This window comes from Oncorhynchus keta, chromosome 10 (genome assembly GCF_023373465.1).
Source record: "Oncorhynchus keta strain PuntledgeMale-10-30-2019 chromosome 10, Oket_V2, whole genome shotgun sequence".
Lineage (NCBI taxonomy): Eukaryota > Metazoa > Chordata > Actinopteri > Salmoniformes > Salmonidae > Oncorhynchus > Oncorhynchus keta.
Genome location: NC_068430.1, coordinates 13,943,182 through 13,962,872, shown reverse-complemented (window position 1 = coordinate 13,962,872; position 19,691 = coordinate 13,943,182). Strand labels below are relative to the sequence as shown.

Here is a 19,691-nt window from a genome sequence, read left to right as displayed (position 1 = left end):
TAACAGATCCTATTCCTAGGTCAGAATAACATGTACGGGCCTCCTGAGTGGTGCAGCGGTCTAAGGCACTGCATCGCAGTGCTAGAGGCATCACTATAGACCTGGGTTCGATCCCAGGCTGTGATTGGATGTCCCATAGGGCGGAGCAAAATTGGCCCAGCATTGTCCGGGTTAGGGGAGAGTTTGGCCAGGGGGGCTTCACTTGGCTCATCGTGCTCTAGAAACTCCTTGTGAAGGGCCGGGCACCTGTAGGCTGACCTCGGTCATCAATTGAACTGTGTTTCCGCCCGACACATCAGTGCTGCTGGCTTCCGGGTTAAGCGGGCGGGTGTTAAGAAGTGCGGTTTGGTGGGTCATGTTTCGGGAGAGACGCATGACTTGACCTTAGCCTCCCGAGCCCATTGGGGAGTTGCAGCGTTGAGACAAGATTGACATTCTGGAGAAAAAGGGGGTATAAAGAAGTATAATATTTACATTTCAGTCATTTCGCAGATGCTCTTACCTAGGAGTTAGGTTGGGAGTTGTTTCTGGACCGGGCCAATCGGACTTCGCCACTTTGTTTTCTATTATGCTAACCAGTGAGATTGTCACATTATGTACAGTATGTGACTGCTAAAAAAAGAAGCTTATTATGAGGTTATTACAGGTTAAACCCTCACCCCACACATTACTGTACTGGAAGTTTGTAGTTACGGAGGGTGCCTATTATATAAATATTTTTTAAGTAGCCTTTCGTGAACTAACTTGACTTTTTTCCCCCCTTACCATCCCTGACTTTGCTGATATCTACTTTATTGAGGAAAATTGTACTTACTATGACTGTGATATGTGGTTGTCCCACCTAGCTATCTTCAGATGAATGCACTAACTGTAAGTCACTCTGGATAAGAATGTCTGCTAAATGACTCAAATGTAATTATGTATGTCAACCTGATAATGGACCTGGACTCCTGCTTCCACTCGGTCAGAGATTGGAGATAATGGTCCAGTAGGATCAAGGTGGATTAGAATACCTGTATAAAGAGCATCAGGCAGCATCATCAGGCCTGCAGGTGCCCAGCTCTACCAGGTGAGTGAGCAGAGCTGATCTGACAGGAACACTGGTTCAGCTTCTTTTGTCCAGCTATTGGTGCAGCCTTGCTGAAGGACCAAATTTAGTTTTATATATATATATATATAAATGTTCATATTTTCTTCTTGACATTGACTTTAATTCCATGCAGGTTCTTGGTTGTATGACAGAAAGTTGTCGCTGCTTGCCAAATGGAATCGTCTGTGGCCATGTGTGGTCTCCTTTGCCTGCTGTTCAGCCAAGCTGTCCCCGTGTGTGTGCCCACGGACTACACTCTGTATGAGGAGAGACATGAATGTGACTTCTGCGTGGCAATCAATACTACCATTTGCATGGGTTTCTGCTACTCAAGGGTAAGCAGGCTACAAGCTGAACCTGACATTCTAAGTTTTCAACAAGAAAAAATCTGTAAAATCCACTCAGTTTAAAACGTTTATCCTCCCACAAAAACATGTTTTGTTTTCCCTTTATTCGATCAGCATAGTCTCATTGAGATTAAGCATACTCTTTTACAAGACAGACCTGGCCATAATTGCAGGACACTAGTAGTTACAGACAAGGTCAATTATACAACATACCATGTGTGAATTATATCCTGTCACATGTTGTGGATTGGAGAAGCGATGATAAAATATATGTATTGAAACTTGAACTATGTAAGATTCCACTGGGCAGGCTGACCGTGAGGCATATTTGACCTACATCGCATGCATTTAATGTATATATGTTTAGCATGTGTCTGTGTGTGTGATAATCAGGACAGTAATATGAAGGAGCTGGCCGGACCAAGATTCCTGGTCCAGAGAGGCTGTACCTATGACCAGGTGGAGTACCGTACAGTGATACTGCCTGGTTGCCCGCTCCATGCCAACCCTCTCTTCACCTACCCCGTAGCCCTCAGCTGCCACTGTGGCACTTGCAACACAGACAGTGATGAGTGTGCCCACAAGGCCAGCAGTGGTGATGGCCCCAGGTGTACCAAGCCACTCAGACACATCTACCCATACCCTGGCCCGAACAACCTCATCCACCCCAACTAAATCCTCTCCCTTCCGTGGACTGATGTAAGATCTTAATTTGAGCCGTTTTCTACAGCAGGAAAATAATTATTTAACAACAGGAAATGCTTATTATTATATGGATTATAGTTCATGGTCATTTTTTGTAGGGTTGATACATTTTTCGTTAGGCTAAATCATGCCTAACATTTTAAAGTTGAAGTTAGAAACTTTAGAAGCCTTTTTGCTGAGCAGGAAATGTTCAACAAGAGTGATCAAATTAAGACCCTGCATCTGTAGGATGGCTGTAATGACCATACTACCAACAGGGGAGGTAATGAGAATGATCAGTTCAAATAAAGTTTATGGTCAATAGCCTACTCATTATCAAAATAGAACATCATTGTGCTTAGCATTGTGTTTATGTGTTGTGGTGGATACATACCTGTAGCTACAGGGTGGTGGACGCCATGTATTGTGACATGTATACTGTCTGTTTTGTATCTGGATGTGCTTTTTAGTTTATTGCTATACTTACAATGGAGGCTGACCCTGGTATTTTCGTCCGCTTCCTGGGTTTGTCCTTCTCTGTCTGTCCTGTCCATTGACTCACTGAGCTATTTTGTTTACGTTGAACCAATACCATGAATGCAACTAGATTAAAGCTGAAGTCTGTAAATAGTTGTCAGTAATCTTAATTAATCACATCCTGTGTAGGAACACAGCTTGCTGTCACACTCAAAACACAACACAGACACACTGACAACAACAACATAGTGATTAACAAGACCTTGGCAATGACTCCCCGACTTTCCCTCCGTTGGCTTGATAATCTGATTGGAAATTATTTCTGTGTGAAATAATCATAGAGATATTAGCCTGTGCACTATTAAATTAAAAGAAAATTCTAAATTCTAAAATTATTTAGTAGTAGTTTTGTTCAGAAAAATGACACAAAATAGTATAATGAATTACTGTTTTATTTCACCAAGTGCACTCGATGAACAGACATTACTAACACACATCATTGAATGGGATTTCATACATTATCCTATCCAAAGTGCATCTGGTTATAACTTTAGTCTCGTGGGAGTGTATCACAGGGGGCATGCGTGGTCAGAAATAAACAAAGGACATTTGGGGAGACAGCTGGTGGTCTATATATAAGTCACCAGCTCAGAGGGGGACATGTTATGCGCCTGTCATTTGGACTCCCTTTATTTCAATCAATGCTTAATCTGATATTATGAATTTTCCATACCTTATGTTGTAATCCAGTCGGTGTCAATGTGACAAGGGTCATGACATGATGACTCAAAGAGGGAAACCACAGGGCAGGGAGAGGTAAGGAGGCTTTGATGGAAATGCTGAGCGATTCGTGCTTTTGAGGTTAGTTCGGTTTGATTATCAAAACATGTACTGAAGGCCTTCGATTTCTGTTTCGATATAACATGTTTTACATTAAATGCATTGTGCATTTTGTGGGTTGAATGCTAACACAGGATAAAACAATGAATATAAGGCTCATGATTTATTCACATTACTTTAATAAAATACTTTAGTTGTGCATATTACATTTGTTTTATTTGATGACTTTATTATTTCATTCAGAGTCATCATCTCATCTCTATAGAGCTGCTGCCTATGCTGCTGACAAAAATCCCTATTTTGTAGTTCTTCAAAGTAAATAAGGAATACTTTTATGACTAGAGGTCGACCGGTTAATCAGAACGGCCGATTTCAAGTTGTCATAACAATCTTAATCCGCATTTTTAGACGCCGATTATATTGCAATGCACGAGGATACTGCGTGGCAGGCTGACCACCTGTAACAGGCAGCAAAGAGCCAAGGTAAGTTGCTAGCTAGCATTAAACTTATCTTATAAAAACAATTCACCTTAACATAATTACTACTTAACTACACATGGTTGATGTTGTTACTAGTTTAACTAGCTTGTCCTGCGTTGCATATAATCAATGTGGTGCCTGATATTATGTCACTTCTCTTGCATTCAGTGTAAGCAGAGTCAGGGTATATGCAGCAGTTTGTGTCGCCTGGCTCATTGCGAACTGTGTGAAGAATATTTCTTCCTAACAAAGACCGTAATTAATTTGCCAGAATTTTACATAATTATGACATAACATTGAAGGTTGTGCAATGTAACAGAAATATTTAGACTTGGGGATGCCATCCGTTTGATAAAATGGGGAATGGTTCCATATTTCACTGAAAGAAGAAATGTTTTGTTTTCTAAATGATAGTTTCCCAGATATGACCATATTAATGAGCTAAGACTCGTATTTCTGTGTGTTTATTATATTATAATTAAGTCTATGATTTGATAGAGCACAGTCTGACTGAGCGGTGGTAGGCAGCAGCATGCTCGTAAGCATTCATTCAAACCGCACTTTCCTCCGTTTGCCAGCAGCATTTCGCAATGCTTGAAGCACAGCACTGTTTATGACTTCAAGCCTATCAACTCCCGAGAATAGGCTGGCAATACTATAGTGCCTATAAGAACATCTAACAGTCAAAGGTCTTTGAAATACAAATGGTATAGAGAGAAATAGTCCTATAATAACCACAACTTAAAACTTCTTAACTGTGAATATTGAAGACTCATGTTAAAATGAACCACCAAGGAACTTAAACGTTAGCTTTTTTACATGGTACATATTGCACTTTTACTTTCTTCCCCAACACTGTGTTTATGCATTATTTAAACCAAATTGAACATGTTTCATTATTTACTTGAGACTAAATTGATTTTATTTCTGTATTATATTAAGTTAAAATAAGTGTTCATTGTTCATTCAGTATTGTTGTAATTGTCATTATTATAAATATATATAAAAAAAAGGCAGATTAATCGTATCCGCTTTTTTTGGTCCTCCAATAATCGGCATCGGTGTTGAAAAACCATAATCGGTCGACCTCTATTTAAGACTGCTGAATACCAAATAATATTTCAACTTTATTTAACTAGGTAGGCTAGTTGAGAACAAGTTCTCATTTGCAACTGCGACCATTTATACATTTACTCTGACATGTCGCGACCCACAATTACACGGAACCCAAGCCGGCTGCGCGCGTGCGCTATCGTGCATACATTATTTTGCCTCCCCACACCAAACAAGATCATGACACCGATCATGACAAGCAGGTTAAAATATAAAAACAAACTCTGAACCAATTACATTAATTTGGGGACAGGTCGAAAAGCATTAAACCGATATGGCGATTTAGCTAGTTAGCTTGCACTTGCTAATTTGTCCTGGGATTTAAACATTGAGTTGTTATTTTACCTGAAATGCACAAGGACCTCTACTCTGAAAATTAATCCACACATAAAACAGCCAACCGAATCGTTTCTATCTCTGTCCTTCCAGGCCTTTTCATCATTTCATTTATATGGTGATCCATCTTAACTTTACTTGTATTACCATGACTACCAGCAAAACAGTTCGTCTTTCAATCACCCATGTGGGTATAACCAATGAGGAGATGCACGTGGGTACCTGCTTCTATAAACCAATGAGGAGATGGGAGAGGTAGGACTTTCAGCGCGATCTGCGTCAGAAATAGGAAGGAATTCTATTTTAGCCCTTGGCGTCGCAGACGCTCGCTCATTGGTGTCCGGTTTGGTCAGCATGTTAACAGGTCCGCCACCCGAGGAACTGTGCGATTGTGCGCATTGAGCTCACAGAAAGAAAATAAACGAAATGGAATTCGAATAATTGAACCGACGTCAACCAATTAACTAGTTGTTTAAAAACCAAAAATAACCTAAATGTTGTTTATCGCTGAGTACTAACAGATGGAAAATGAACATATGTCAGATAGCATTCATCAGAATGATTTCAACATCACAAAATTGCGTATCGAGCATGATTCACTCGGCCCCCTAATATACATTATTGTTATATTGTCACCCACCTTAAAACTTCCTTGTCAATACTACGTAACTAGAATTGACCTCATGAACGACTCATTGCTTTAATCAGATTGGGCAGTGATTATAAGTCTGTTGCTTTTCCATTTGTTTTAAATGCAATTGGTTAAAAATAAATAAAATACTGTTGGCCTGAATTTACTCTGAAACAATCAGACTAATCACATGACAATGGTGTGAATTGTCCAGCTGACATACCACATCAAGCTGTGTTTTGAAGAGAAAAGCCCTGATACTCTGATGAATAAAACAATCATTCAAACAGAATTTGACTCCTCAGCATTCTTTTACACAGAATTGAATTAGCTACTGTATGTAGGGCACATGCCATTCACAGTTCCATTCAAACAAATCTGTGTAGTTTTGTTTTTGTTGTGTTCCCCTTTTCAAATGGTAGGAAACAAATCACAACAGAGGATTGCTTGTCTGAATATGAGGGGCCATATCACCAACATTAAGTTCAATGACTCTGTGGTGGAAATTATGTTTCCAACGAACCATGGCAGAGTTAGTTAGTGCCAACAAAAGGACAGCATTACTATTTCTCTCTATTGGGCTCCTTGATAAAAATGGAGCAATGTTTGAATGCTACAGGATATCTGAAGATCATTGCCAATCAGGTGCATCCCTTCATGGCATCACACCAAATCACATTTTATTGGTCACATACACATGGTTAGAAGATGTTATTGCGAGTGAAGCGAAATGCTTGTGCTTCTAGTTCAGAGAGTGCAGCAATACCTAACAAGTATTCTAATAATTCCACAACAACTACCTGATACACACTCATATAAGTAAAGGAATGGAATAAGAATATATACATATAAATATATGAATGAGCAATGACCGAGCGGCATAGACAAGATGCAATAGATGGTATAATATACAGTTCATACATATGAGATGAGTAATGCAAGATATGTAAACATTATTTAATTGGCCTTACTAAAGTGACTAGTGATCTGTTTAATAACTTGGCCAATGATTTCAAGTCTGTATGTAGGCTACAGCCTCACTGTGTTAGTGATGGCTGTTTAACAGTCTGATGGCCTTGAGATAGGAGCTATTTTTCAGTCTCTCGGTCCCAGCTTTCCTGAGGTTGAAGTGGCGCTATTGCGCCTTCTTCACCACACTGTCTGTGTGGGTGGACTATTTCAGTTTGTCCGTGATGTGTACGCCGAGGAACTTAAAACTTTCCACCTTCTTCACTGCTGTCCTGTCAATGTGGATAGGGGATGCTCATTTTGCTGTTTCCTGAAGTCCACGATCATCTCCTTTGTTTGGTTGATGTTCAGTGAGAGGTTGTTTTCCTGACACCACACTCCAAGTCTCCTCACCTCCACCCTATAGGCTGTCTCATTGGTGTTGGTAATAAAGCCTATTACTGTTGTGTCGTCTGCAAACTTGATGATTGCGTTGGAGGCGTGTGTGGCTACACAGTCATGGGTGAACAGGGAGTACAGGAGGGGGCTGAGCATGTACCCTTGTGGGACACCCAGTGTTGAGGATCAGCAAAGTGGAGATGTTGTTTCCTACCTTCACCACCTGGGGGCGGCCCATCAGGTAGTCCAGGACCCAATTGCACAGGGCAGGGTTGAGACCCAGTACCTCAAACTTAATGATGAGCTTGGAAGGTACTATGGTGCTGAATGCTGAGCTGTAGTAAATGAACAGCATTCTTACATAGGTATTCCTTTTGTCTAGGTGGCAGTGTGCAATGGCAATCGCATCATCTGTGGACCTATTGGGGTGGTACGCAAATTGAAGTGGGTCTAGGGTGACAGGTAAAGCACTTCAGAATGACATAAGTGAGTGCTACGGGGCGATAATCATTTAGTTCAGTTACCTTTGCCTTCTTGGGTACAAGAACAATGGTGGCCATCTTGAATTATGTGGGGATAGCAGACTGGGACAGGGAGAGATTTAATATGTCTGTCAACACACCAGCCAGCTGGTTAGGGATGTTGTTTGGGCCAGCAGCCTAGCGAGAATTAACACGTTTAAATGTCTTACTCACGTCGGCCACGGAGAAGGAGAGCCCACAGTCCTTGGTAGCGGGCCACCATGGTGGCACTGTATTATCCTCAAAGTTGGCAAAGAATGTGTTTAGTTTGTCTGGAAGCAAGACGTTGCTGTCCGTGACGTGGCTGGTTTTCTTTTTGTAGCTCATGATTGTTGGGAGACCCTGATACACATGGCTTATGTCTGAGCCGTTGAATTGTGACTCCAATTTGTCTCTATACTGACATTTTGCTTGTTTGATTGCCTTGGGGAGGGAATATCTACACTGTTTGTATTCGGCCATATTCCCAGTCAACTGTCCATGGTTAAATGCAGTGGTTCACGCTTTCAGTTTTGTGCGAATGCTGCCATCTATCCATGGTTTCTGGTTAGGGTAGGTTTTAATAGCCACAGAGGGTACAAAATCTCCTTCACACTTCCTTATAAACTCACTCACCGAATCAGCGTATCAATCAATATTATTCTCTGAAGCCACGGGTACATCCTGATTGAGTTTATGCCTATAGGAAGGGAGGAGCAAAATGGAGTCGTGGTCAGATTTTCCGAAGGGAGGGCGGGTGAGGGCCTTGTAAGCATTGCGGAGGTTAGAGTAGCAGTGTGCTACAATTAATATGCTGATAGAATTTAGGTAGCCTTCTTCTCAAATTTGCTTTGTTAAAATCCCCAGCTACAATAAATGCAGCCTCAGAATATATGGTTTCCAGTTTACATAAAGTCCAGTGAAGTTCCTTGAGGGCCGTCGTGGTGTCGGCTTGAGGGGGGATATACACAGCTGTGTCAATAACCGACGAGAATTCTCTTGCGAGATATTACGGTCGGCATTTGATTGTGAAGAATTCTACGTAAGGTGAACAAAAGGACTTGAGTTACTGTATGTTGTTACAATTACACCATGAGTCGTTAATCATGAAACATACACCCCAGCCCTTCTTCTTCCCAGAGAGATGTTTATTTCTGTCGGCGCAATCCTCTGTATCCATCTGCAAATATTTTTTTTTCAGCAGGATAATGCTCCATGCTACAAGGCTAGGATTGTCCAGGAATGGTTTTACAAACATGACATTGAATTCAGCTTACTGCAGTGGCCTGCCCAGTCATCAGATCTCAATCCAATTGAGCATCTTTGGGATGAGATGGAATGAGCTATTTGGATTAGAGATCAACTACCAGCCAACTTGACAACTGTGGGAAGCACTGGAGTGAACATGGGCCAGCAGCCCTGTGGAACGCTTTCGACACCATGTAGAGTTCATGCCCAGACGAAGTGAGACTGTTTCGATAGGTACAACTCAGTATTAGGTACAAAAATAGGTACAACTCAGTATTAGGAAGGTGTTCTTAATGTCGTATATACTCAGTGTATACGCCATTTAGCAGCCATTTTTGTCTAAATCGAGTCATGACTTACAGTGGTGTGTGCATTCATTTGACATAACATCATGTTTTTATTGTGGAGAAAGAAACAATAAAACATTTTCAAACTTATTTGACATCTCATTGGTTTAAAGCAACATATTTTATTTTTTATTTACCTAGGCAAGTCAGTTAAGAACAAATTCTTATTTACAATGACGGCCTACCCCGGCCGACACTGTGCACCACCCTATGGGACTCCCAATCTCAGCCAGTTGTGATACAGCCCAGGATCAAACCAGGGTCTGTAATGATGCCTCTGGCACTGAGATGCAGTGCCTTAGACTGCTGCGCCACTCAGAGCCCCCAGATATGACTGAAACCCATGACTGATTGTTTAGATATGTTAATAATGTAGACACATGTAACCTTGATGGGATTTTCATGTGACTTGCCTGAGATTCCTTCCATATATGTATTTCAGAGAACATGCAATGAATCTCACTTACAGCAGTGATGCTAAATAAAATATTTGATTCAATATTTATGTTTTAAAGATGTTTTGTGATTTAAGGACTTTATGACTTGTTTTAAAAAGAAAAAGCATTAGTAATTTAAAATTATACATCTTTTATAACATCCCTTACTTACCCAGCTCGTCTTTGACCCTTGACCCTGTGTGTTGGCTCCTGTACTGTGATGGCTAATGCTTGGAATATCAATTAATGAACAGTTAAGCATCATTGTCTGTGTTTGCTTTCCCATGTTAAGGTTTATACATTGACATTATGTTAGGGATTATAGCACTGCAAACATCCAACTCTTTGTAATTGTTTTATTTGGCACAAGGACATTCAGATAATTCAAGTCTCATTCACTCTCATTCACTCAGTTATGGTTAGCATTATTTTGGATAGCTTAATGTAAACCATTTTATATAATCCCCCTTTCATGCTTTTGTAAAAAAAATCCCTACATGCAGTGCAGTTCAATTTCAATGATCCTGTCCTAGTTAATGTGTAGGCCTATTAAAAAGCAGTTGAAGAGTCTACCCATAGTAATGAATAAGATAAGGATCTCTGTGATCCTACCCATCTGATATATTTGACTCCTCATGCCTTGTAGGATTTGGCCTTTGTCTATGTAGCCGATGTGAAATGGCTAGCTAGTTAGCGGTGGTGCGCGCTAGTGGCGTTTCAATCGGTGACGTCACTTGCTCTGGGACTTTGAAGTAGTGGTTCCCCTTTTTTGTGGAGCGATGGGTAACGATGGCTTTTGTGGAGCGATGGGTAACGATGCTTCGAGGGTGACTGTTGACGTGTGCAGAGCGTCCCTGGTTCGCGCCCAGGTCGGGGCGAGGGGACGGGCCTGAAGTCTATACTGTTACATCTATATTAAGAACACTACTATACCAATAACACACTAAGTTTAAAGTTTTATTAGTTCTATCTTATGTGGAGAAAGTCTGTGCAATGTCCAATCATAGGTACTTTACCCAGTGGTGTAAAGTACTTAAGTAAAAATGCTCAGTATTTTTTACTTTTACTCCTCTACATTCATCAAGAAAATAATGTAGTTTTTACTCCATACATTTTCCCAGACACCAAAAAGTATTAGTTCTGTTTTGAAAGCTTAGCATGCATGATGTCTGAGTGTTGGAGTGTGCCTCTGGTTATCGCTGAATTTAAAAAACAAGAAAATGGTACCTTCTGGTTTGCTTAATTTTAAATAATTCCTACATTTACTTTTGATACTGAAGTATATTTTAGCTATTTAATTTACTTTTGATACTTAAGTATATTTTAGCAATTACATTTACTTTTAATACTTAAGTATATATGAAACCAAAAACCTTTAGTACTCATGTAGTTTTCTATCTGGGTGACTTTTACTTGAGTCCTTTTAAGGATATCTTTACATTCATGCAAGTATGACACTTTGGTACTTTTTTAACCACTGCCTATACCAAATATACTTTTAACTAACCCTCTGTGTATCTACTCTCTGGCTCTGGGAAGATGTAAGTAGGGAACTGATCTTGGATGAATAATCTTGTTGATGTTACCATCCCCAAAGCTTCACAAAAATTCCAAACTGACCTTAGATCTGCACCCAGGGGCAACTTCAGCCTTTAATCCCAGCCACTTCTTACAATTTAATACGGGGATTTATTGTTATGGTAAGCATATGTTTACAATGCCAAAGCACGTGAAATAGTTCATGAACAAAAGTGAGAAAAAAAAACAGTAACAAATGTACAGTAAACATTACACACTGAAAAATAAAGACATTTCAAATGTCATATTAGGTCGATATAAAGTGTTGTAAGGATGTGCAAATAGTTAAAGTACAAAGGGAAAATAAATAAACATTGGTTGTATATACAACTAACGAAATAAAAGGACAAATGAACCGTCAATATGTATGTTTGAAAACGATCATTGGATACATTTGAACACTCGTTGCGACTAGTTGGCCCCGCCTTCATATTTAATTAAGTAATGGAATTTTCCAGTGTCATTCAGCAAGTTTCACAACTAACGACAAGACAGACGATACTTTTACGTACTAGAACGACATATCGCATCTCACATTTATTTCAGGTGAGTGTCTTTCGCGTTATCAAATATAACTATTAGCTAATGTATCACGGGATTGACACTTTCTATGTCATCGTTGCTCAATTTCTTATAATGCATTTTTGAAAGAGGAACTGCCGCGGCTAGCTAGTTAAAGTTAGGTAGCAAGTTAACACTAGCTTGCTCTGAGTGCAATTAAACAACTTATTCGAATTTTAAGTATTATTATTATTATGTTTATACATCGAGAAACTTGATTAATAATCTTACAGCAACGTTATACATATACGGAAGACACTGAATTAACGTTGGCAAACGTCATTTCCGTATAAATAACAGCTAAATAACTTAGCTAGACTTGGTAACTTAATTAGCTAAGTAAATAAGGCGCAATCGTAATGAAACATATTCTTGCTATTATTGAATAATATTACGTAATATAATAGTAGCTAGTTAAGTTAATGGATGGGGCTGGCAAAAATGTAGCTAACTAAAGCTAACCACTAATTTTGACATTTTATGCATTTAGCGGACACTCTTATCCAGAGCTATTTACAGTAGTGAGTGCATTCATTTTTATACTTGTTCGTAATGGTCCCCCGTGGGAATCAAACCCACAACCCTGGCTTTGCAAGGTCCATGCTCTACTAAATGATCAAGTATGTGGTGCAATGATTCGCTATAGTTTAAACCATGTTTTGAGGCTATACTGTGCAGTTTTGCTTAATATTTAAGTTCTTTGCAAACATTGGAGTAAAACAAGCTTATATTTTGGGTTCTGATGGGGTTTGACAGTTGAACTAAGCTCATAAGTAATATTCTTCAACAACCAATGGCTGTGTGTGTGTGTGTGTGTGTGTGTGTGTGTGTGTGTGTGTGTGTGTGTGTGTGTATATATATATTGTGTAGTGTATATATATATATATATTGTGTAGTGTATATATTGTATGTGTCTGAAAATTAATGTAGCAAATAAGGATTCTAGCTTTAAATTACAGTGAAATAGCTAACTTAAGTCAATTGTTAAACTGGTTTGGGGTGTAGTAAAGTTACAAGTTAGACTCAAGTTGAATCTTGTTCACGTCCTGACCTGGAATGTCTTTTACCCTCGCAACTGTGCAAAAAGATACTGGAGTTGATGCCTCAGGGTCATGCAAACTGATGCCCAAATATAGACTTCCTGTTACTGAGCTCACTTTTCCCCTCGAGTAAGAGGCAGGTTGTAAACCCTCGTGATCCTTTGAGGTGTGAGTGGGTGGAGATTATCCAGGGGGCATGTTGCTTTATGTGTGTGGGATAGGCTTTGTGTGTATTAGGTTTAATTTTGCGTGTGTGTACTCGCGCTCAGGACTCTGACAGGCTTGTCTATATATAAATAATCTCCCTGGCTCTTCCTCTCCAGAACTCTAGCAGCAGCTCATCAGCACTTGATCTACTGACCACTACGATCAACTTACGACTAGCTAAGATATCACGGTTCTGTTCTACATCTGTTACCTATCTGAAAGTTACCATGGCTCACCAGCAGCAGATCAGGTACTGGAACTGTGGCTTTCTCTCATCTGTCTTGAGCGTCTTTCACTTTTTTACTCAATATATGCAATATCTAGAGAGTTGCTTAGTTTTTTTCCCAGTGTTAGTAACCCAGGAAAATGTTTTCATAAATGTATCCTTCCTTTATGTTTTATCTATTTCAAGTGCCTTGAAGGTGTTGTGTGTGTGTGTAATGCCAATCTGAACCTAATCTCAAACGGTTTTATTTTTTCCAGCCTTCCCGCTAAACTGATCAATGGTGGTATTGCTGGCATTGTTGGGGTCACCTGTGTGTTTCCCATCGACCTTGTAAAGACCAGGTTACAGAACCAGAGGCAAGGTCATCAGATCTACAAGAACATGTGAGTCTGTCCTCCCTTTTCATGTCATGCTGTGTGGCTGCATAGCTAAATCTTGATAGTTACATTTATTTGACCGTTTTTAAAAACACCACAAAGGACATGGAACTACACTAATATAGGATGGGATATCTTGATGTGCGGCTGCTGTCGTGAGAGCATAAAAGCCTTCGGCTTTGAGTCCCATGTCTGTGACGACTGACTGCCGTCATTGGCTCATTCTTCCTGTTGAGTAATCCTGAGGAATGTGTGAGGGGAGTGGAAATTTCCCTTTGCTCTGTGCACCCATTCAGTTGGCATCTCCACCCTAAACCCCTTGATGTTACTTAGTTCTGACTGTCTGTTTTATCTATCGGCCTGGTGCAGTAATTGTGTAACTGCCGATTATGGATTGTCCATCATGAAAAATAGTTGACAATTTATCTGATAGCAGCAAATGGATATAAGCCTGGTTTACACCAAACAGCTTATATAAGCAGAGACGAGGGGAGGCAAAACTAGGCAGTTCTAGAATTTTGTGGAACAGATATCTGACTGAAGACTGACGTCTAGGCATTAAAAAAGATTGACACTTGTGGTCGAGTCCGCTTCCGCCATAACATGGACTCTTTACAACGTGATGAGACTTTTGTTGCTATTGTAACAGTTCTAAACGGTGACTGTAGTCATTTGCCTGACAAATAACCTTCACCAAAAATTCCATTACCGTCACAGCCCCACCACCTACACAAACGAGTAGGTGGATCTGCTCCCTCGCGAGCCCGAAGGAAGAAGACGTTGTGATAAATTTCCCTCATTCTGACATGTTGTGTTTTCTCTCTTAGGCTGGACTGCCTCGTTAAGACTGTTCGATCAGAAGGATACTTTGGCATGTATAGAGGTAAGTCATTACATGTTTAGTCCTAGTTTTATAGTACGGGTTCTATATTTAGTCAACAAGGGGGTTATTAGTGAAATTGTGACCGATTTGTAAGACAATTATTTTAAGCTATAACTGATCTGGATTTAATTATTTGCTTCAAGTGAAAGCAGTAAAGTTGCTGTTCAATCACAATCAATGCAGTAGTTTCTCATTATTGATATCAGTAATTATATTCTGATGTGATCTCAAAAGTTGATTGATTGTCACTGCATTGTACTTATGTAGTGATGTTTAAATGCATCATTAGAAATTGGCTTGTTTCTTTGTACTCATTCCCGGGACCACCCATACGTAGAATGTATGCACACATGACTGTAAGTCGCTTTGGATAAAAGCGTCTGCTAAATGGCATTTATTATTATTATTATATTATTTAGATTTGAATGAATGACAAATGGTAGAATATTCTCCAAACGTTTTAAAAGCGAATGTTCTAATTTTCAATTGATGACCTGATTGATGCATTACTTCAGCTGTACTGAAACTAAATACTGTATGAAACACATTTGTGTTGGGCAACATCATGTACATAGATAGCCTAGTGTCTTTTGTGGAGAGGCGGTTGGAGTTAATTTTATGGGACTCCATTTGTGTGAGGAATGCTGTTTTTTCCATGTTACAGACCTGGGTCCCCCTGGGAAATTGACCGGCTAGCCGATATGGCACAGCCACACTGAAGGCAAATCATTTAATGGTTTTTACAATAATGCTTTATTTCAACGAGGCAAACATTTCCCATTTGTTCAAAATTTTGCTCCTTCATGTCTTCATATCAGTGAACCTGTTCTTTCTGCTTTCGACTCCTTTCGCTTACTGACTTTTCGCCAACACTTGTGACCATTGCCAAACAATGCTCTTGTGAAAATGCATGTCGTAGTAATGGCGGCTAAGGTGACTTTCATTCTCGTCTATCCATTTCCCACTGGCATGTAGGCTAGCCTATGTCTTCATGTAAAGTCTTCTTCCCACATTTATTTTCTTAAGAGAAGTTGGTCTTCCAGTAGATTAGCCTAAGCTTTTTTCATTTTCTCCTGGAACTTACTGTCTTCTTTGCATCCCCTTCTCTAGTGTTGTCTGATCTCTGTTCGCATTCCTGTTCTGCTTGCTTCTCATCATGTTTCTCAAGTTTTAATGTAACTCATTAGGTTGACTTATGCTTGAAATAATCCCCCTCAATGATCATGCCAGAGCAGCCATCCTGTGTGCTTCTTGTCTATTTAATTTAGAAACGTGTATATTAGATTGCTAGCTATTACTGTACAGTCAATGGCATTGCAAACTTAAATGGATCGATGGTGGCGGGGAATGTCTTTATTTGTAACATTTCCTTGTAAACACATTTTGATGTATGATTTTTAAGGTTTGACTAATGTTCAATTTCTTTTATCTTCAGGTGCTGCTGTGAATCTGACCTTGGTCACTCCTGAGAAGGCCATCAAACTAGCTGCAAATGACTTCTTCCGCCAGCATCTTAGCAAAAATGGGTAAATTACAGTTTGCATTTTGGACAGTGTAGCTAATAGATATATAATGAAGTGTCCAACTAGTCATTGAAGAGACCAATCCTATCCCATGGATGCTTTCTAACCTCTGACTCCTTGTTGCAGGAAAGGCTTGACAGTGTTTAAGGAGATGTTGGCAGGTTGTGGTGCAGGCATATGCCAAGTTGTCATTACGACTCCTATGGAAATGCTTAAGATTCAACTTCAGGACGCAGGGAGGCTAGGTAAGCAAGTACACCGTATTGATTGATGGAAGGTATGTTACATGTTATTCCTACAGTGGCAAATATATCTTGTGCAAGTAATATTCATGTATTTTTGTTCCTCCCAGCGGCTCAGCAGAGAATGCCAGCCATGAAGTCTCCTACTAAGCTGGCTGCCACTAGCACAGTGCTGAGCAGGTCCTACAACGTGGGGCCCAGTCCTGCTGCCAGGGCAGTGTCTGCTACCCAGATTGCCCGGGACCTTCTGCACACACAAGGCATCCAGGGCCTCTACAAAGGCCTCGGGGCCACCCTCATGAGGTAAGGGCTTCTTACACATTCATGTAAAGTCAAAGGCCTGAAATCATTTTTCATTGGTGCTGCTAGGCTAGAAAAATTGGAATCGCTTTAGAAAACAGATTTACAAACCAGTAAAATACTTCTTGTCTTTCAGAGATGTTCCCTTCTCCATGGTCTACTTCCCACTGTTTGCCCACCTTAACCGGCTGGGCCAGCCATCTCGAGATGAATCCGCACCCTTCTACTGGGCTTTCTTGTCTGGCTGTCTGGCTGGCTCCACTGCAGCTGTGGCAGTCAATCCTTGTGATGGTGAGTCTGGAATCTGTCTCCATTTGTGACGCACTTCTATTAAGCTAGCGGATGGGTATTTTTTCTTCTTTTTTTTCTGGTCTAACAAGTTCCCGTTCTTTATTTCAGTTGTAAAAACGAGATTGCAGTCTCTGAGCAAAGGGGCCAACGAGGAGAGCTACAATGGTGTGGTTGACTGCGTCAGGTAGAGAGTCACTCTTTAATCATGCTATTCCCTGACTTTGAACTCGTTGCAACTTTACAACCAGTGTGCTCTAAAAATTGATTTACACACATTCCTGAAATTCAAGCAGTGTTTTATTTCCTTTCTCTCCCTGCAGTAAGATCATGCGTAAGGAGGGTCCCTTTGCCTTTCTGAAGGGAGCAGGATGCAGGGCGCTGGTCATCGCTCCTCTCTTCGGCATTGCACAGGTCATGTACTTTATTGGCATCGGAGAGTTCATCCTGGACCAGTCACCTTTCAACTACTTGTCTGCATGAGACAAGACCAACACTACCTGGTTGTGCATGGGACTTTCTCACACGTTACATGAAGAAGTATCTCAGCAAAATACTGGCAGCTATATTCCGTCAGTATTTGGTACAGAAAAAATAAACTACGTAAGACTGAGGTGTCTGTCAGAGCTTTGGATCCTAGAAAAGAGAAAATAAAAAAAAACATTCTATAGTTCTTGACTTCCTGTATGGTCTAACAGCTGTACTGCACTTCCTCCAAGTATTTTCCTGGCTTATTTAATGGGCTGTGAACAACGATTGCACTTGAAGGTGTCAGTTTGCTGAACTGTGGACTGTGAAGTGCAGCAGTGGCACTGGCTGGGGAGTCTCCCTGGTTCCTCTCCCTCTGTGAGGGGCCATTTCAACACAAACAACAACTGTACGTTTTTTTCATCATTTTTTATTTTCTTTATCCATTGTTAATCTAAAAAAATATTTGATAATTTATGATTCCACTTTTGTGCTGTTGGTTGAATGCTATAGTGTGGTGTAAAGATGTGTATAGGTCACAGGAGGTTGGTGGCACCTTAATTGGGGAGGACGGGCTCGTGGTAATGGCTGGAGTGGTGTCATACACACTTGGTTTCCATGTGTTTAATTCCATTTGTTCCATTCCAGACATTATGAGCCGTCCTCCCCTCAGCCTCCATTTGTGAAGGTATTTCATAGCCTCTGTCATGTTTTTGCAGTCATGTGATTTCAAGCGATCAGTCTGACACAATTGAATTGTTAATTTAACTGGTCGATTGAGAAGGCTAAAGAAACACGTTAGAATTAGCTTTTTAAAGTTTTTTTCAAAAGAAATCTCTTCAACTCGCATTTCACTGAGGTTTAGTTTGAGACAGAGGGACCAAGCACCTAGGGGTTATTCCACAGCTAAACCTCATGGTTCGTTGCCACAGACACTCACATCTTAGTTTATTTTTTTACATTTTAAATACTTGACTCATTTATATTATGCATATTTATACATACATATACAGTAAGGTTGTGAAGTGGTCTGTTACTTCAGGGCTATAGACAAAAGTTCAATAATTTTAGTTTATGGCCATAATTTTGTTTATTTTATTAATGACATGCCCCTAAATGTAATGCACATGGTTTTGTATTTGCCTTAGCTGAGTGGATTGGCATTTTTCTCAGACTGACGGAGCCTGCCAAATAGCATCACCGACGCTATCTGCACCAGGTCATCTAACAAAGGAAATGATTGTTACATCACTTTATGTTGTATGTCTAATTTTGATTTGTATGTATTTAAGTGATGCCCAGGTTGACACACAACCTGCAGTCCTGACTGTTATATCCACGGGACAGGCAGGTTTAGGTTCATGCAATGTGTGGATGAAGGGCGGGTTGAATAAAGAGAACAATGTATTTTTTAAAAATCCATACATTTATACTTCTTGTGCAGTTCATCTAGTTTACATTGAGGTTTAACGCACTTGACTTAACACGCAGCGCCATAACGTTATGACACTCATTACCATGTCATAATATACATATGCACAAAAGTATGTGGACACCCCTTCAAATTAGTGGATCTGGCTATTTTGGCCACAGCTGTTGCTGACCGGTGTATAAAATCGAGCACGCAGCCATGCAATCTCCATAGACAAACATTGGCAGTAGAATGGCCTCACTGAAGAGCTCAGTGACTTTCAACGTGGCACCGTCATAGGATGCCTCCTTTCCAACAAGTCAGTTGGTCAAATGTCTGCCCTGCTAGAGCTTCACCGGTCAACTGTAAGTGCTGTTAGTGTGAAGTGGAAATGCCTAGGAGCAACAACGGCTCAGCCGTGAAGTGGTATGCCACACAAGCGCAGGACAGCGAAGGGCTGAAGCGCAAAAATTAATCTGTCCTCCGTTGCAACACTCACTACCAAGTTCCAAACTACTTCCGGAGCAACGTCAGCATAAGAACTGTTCGTTGGGAGCTTCATGAAATTTGTTTCCATGGCCGAGCAGCCGCACGCATGCCTAAGATTCCCATGCTCAATGCCAAGCGTTAGCTGGAGTGGTGTAAACTCGCCACCATTGGACTCTAGCAGTGGAAACCCGTTCTCTGGATTGATGAGTCACTTCACCATC

At 40.4% G+C, this 19,691-nt stretch overlaps 2 protein-coding genes across 3 annotated transcripts; both read left to right on the top strand.

Moving 5' to 3' along the window:
- The first annotated feature begins 1,019 nt into the window (after window positions 1-1,019).
- On the top strand, window positions 1,020-2,749 carry LOC118388252 (thyrotropin subunit beta-like). The gene is made up of 3 exons (XM_035777109.1): window positions 1,020-1,069; window positions 1,224-1,425; window positions 1,831-2,749. Exons 2-3 carry the CDS (start codon window positions 1,264-1,266, stop codon window positions 2,110-2,112), a joined length of 444 nt encoding a protein of 147 aa, XP_035633002.1. The 5' UTR covers window positions 1,020-1,069; window positions 1,224-1,263; the 3' UTR covers window positions 2,113-2,749.
- A 9,088-nt stretch (window positions 2,750-11,837) lies between these two features.
- On the top strand, window positions 11,838-18,992 carry LOC118388249 (mitochondrial glutamate carrier 1-like). Of its 2 annotated transcripts, XM_035777106.2 has the most exons (10): window positions 11,838-12,001; window positions 13,380-13,513; window positions 13,747-13,872; window positions 14,694-14,749; window positions 16,185-16,275; window positions 16,399-16,517; window positions 16,625-16,817; window positions 16,951-17,105; window positions 17,214-17,289; window positions 17,426-18,992. In XM_035777106.2, the coding sequence occupies exons 1-10, from the start codon at window positions 11,900-11,902 to the stop codon at window positions 17,583-17,585; spliced, it is 1,212 nt and encodes a 403-aa protein (XP_035632999.1). In that variant the 5' UTR covers window positions 11,838-11,899; the 3' UTR covers window positions 17,586-18,992. The 2 variants fall into 2 exon arrangements, with proteins under 2 accessions (XP_035632999.1, XP_035633000.1); XM_035777107.2 differs by lacking the exon at window positions 11,838-12,001 and having other exon boundaries at window positions 13,377-13,513.
- Window positions 18,993-19,691: the final 699 nt, after the last annotated feature.

Bases quoted from the DNA above. Each gene is read 5' to 3' on its own strand.
- LOC118388252 (XM_035777109.1), top strand. From the start codon at position 1,264: ATGGAATCGTCTGTGGCCATGTGTGGTCTCCTTTGCCTGCTGTTCAGC. The intron at 1,426-1,830 runs GTAAGCAGGCTA...TGTGATAATCAG, and splicing joins TGGGTTTCTGCTACTCAAGG to GACAGTAATATGAAGGAGCT.
- LOC118388249 (XM_035777106.2), top strand. From the start codon at position 11,900: ATGGAATTTTCCAGTGTCATTCAGCAAGTTTCACAACTAACGACAAGA. The intron at 13,514-13,746 runs GTACTGGAACTG...TATTTTTTCCAG, and splicing joins GCTCACCAGCAGCAGATCAG to CCTTCCCGCTAAACTGATCA. The intron at 14,750-16,184 runs GTAAGTCATTAC...TTTTATCTTCAG, and splicing joins ATACTTTGGCATGTATAGAG to GTGCTGCTGTGAATCTGACC.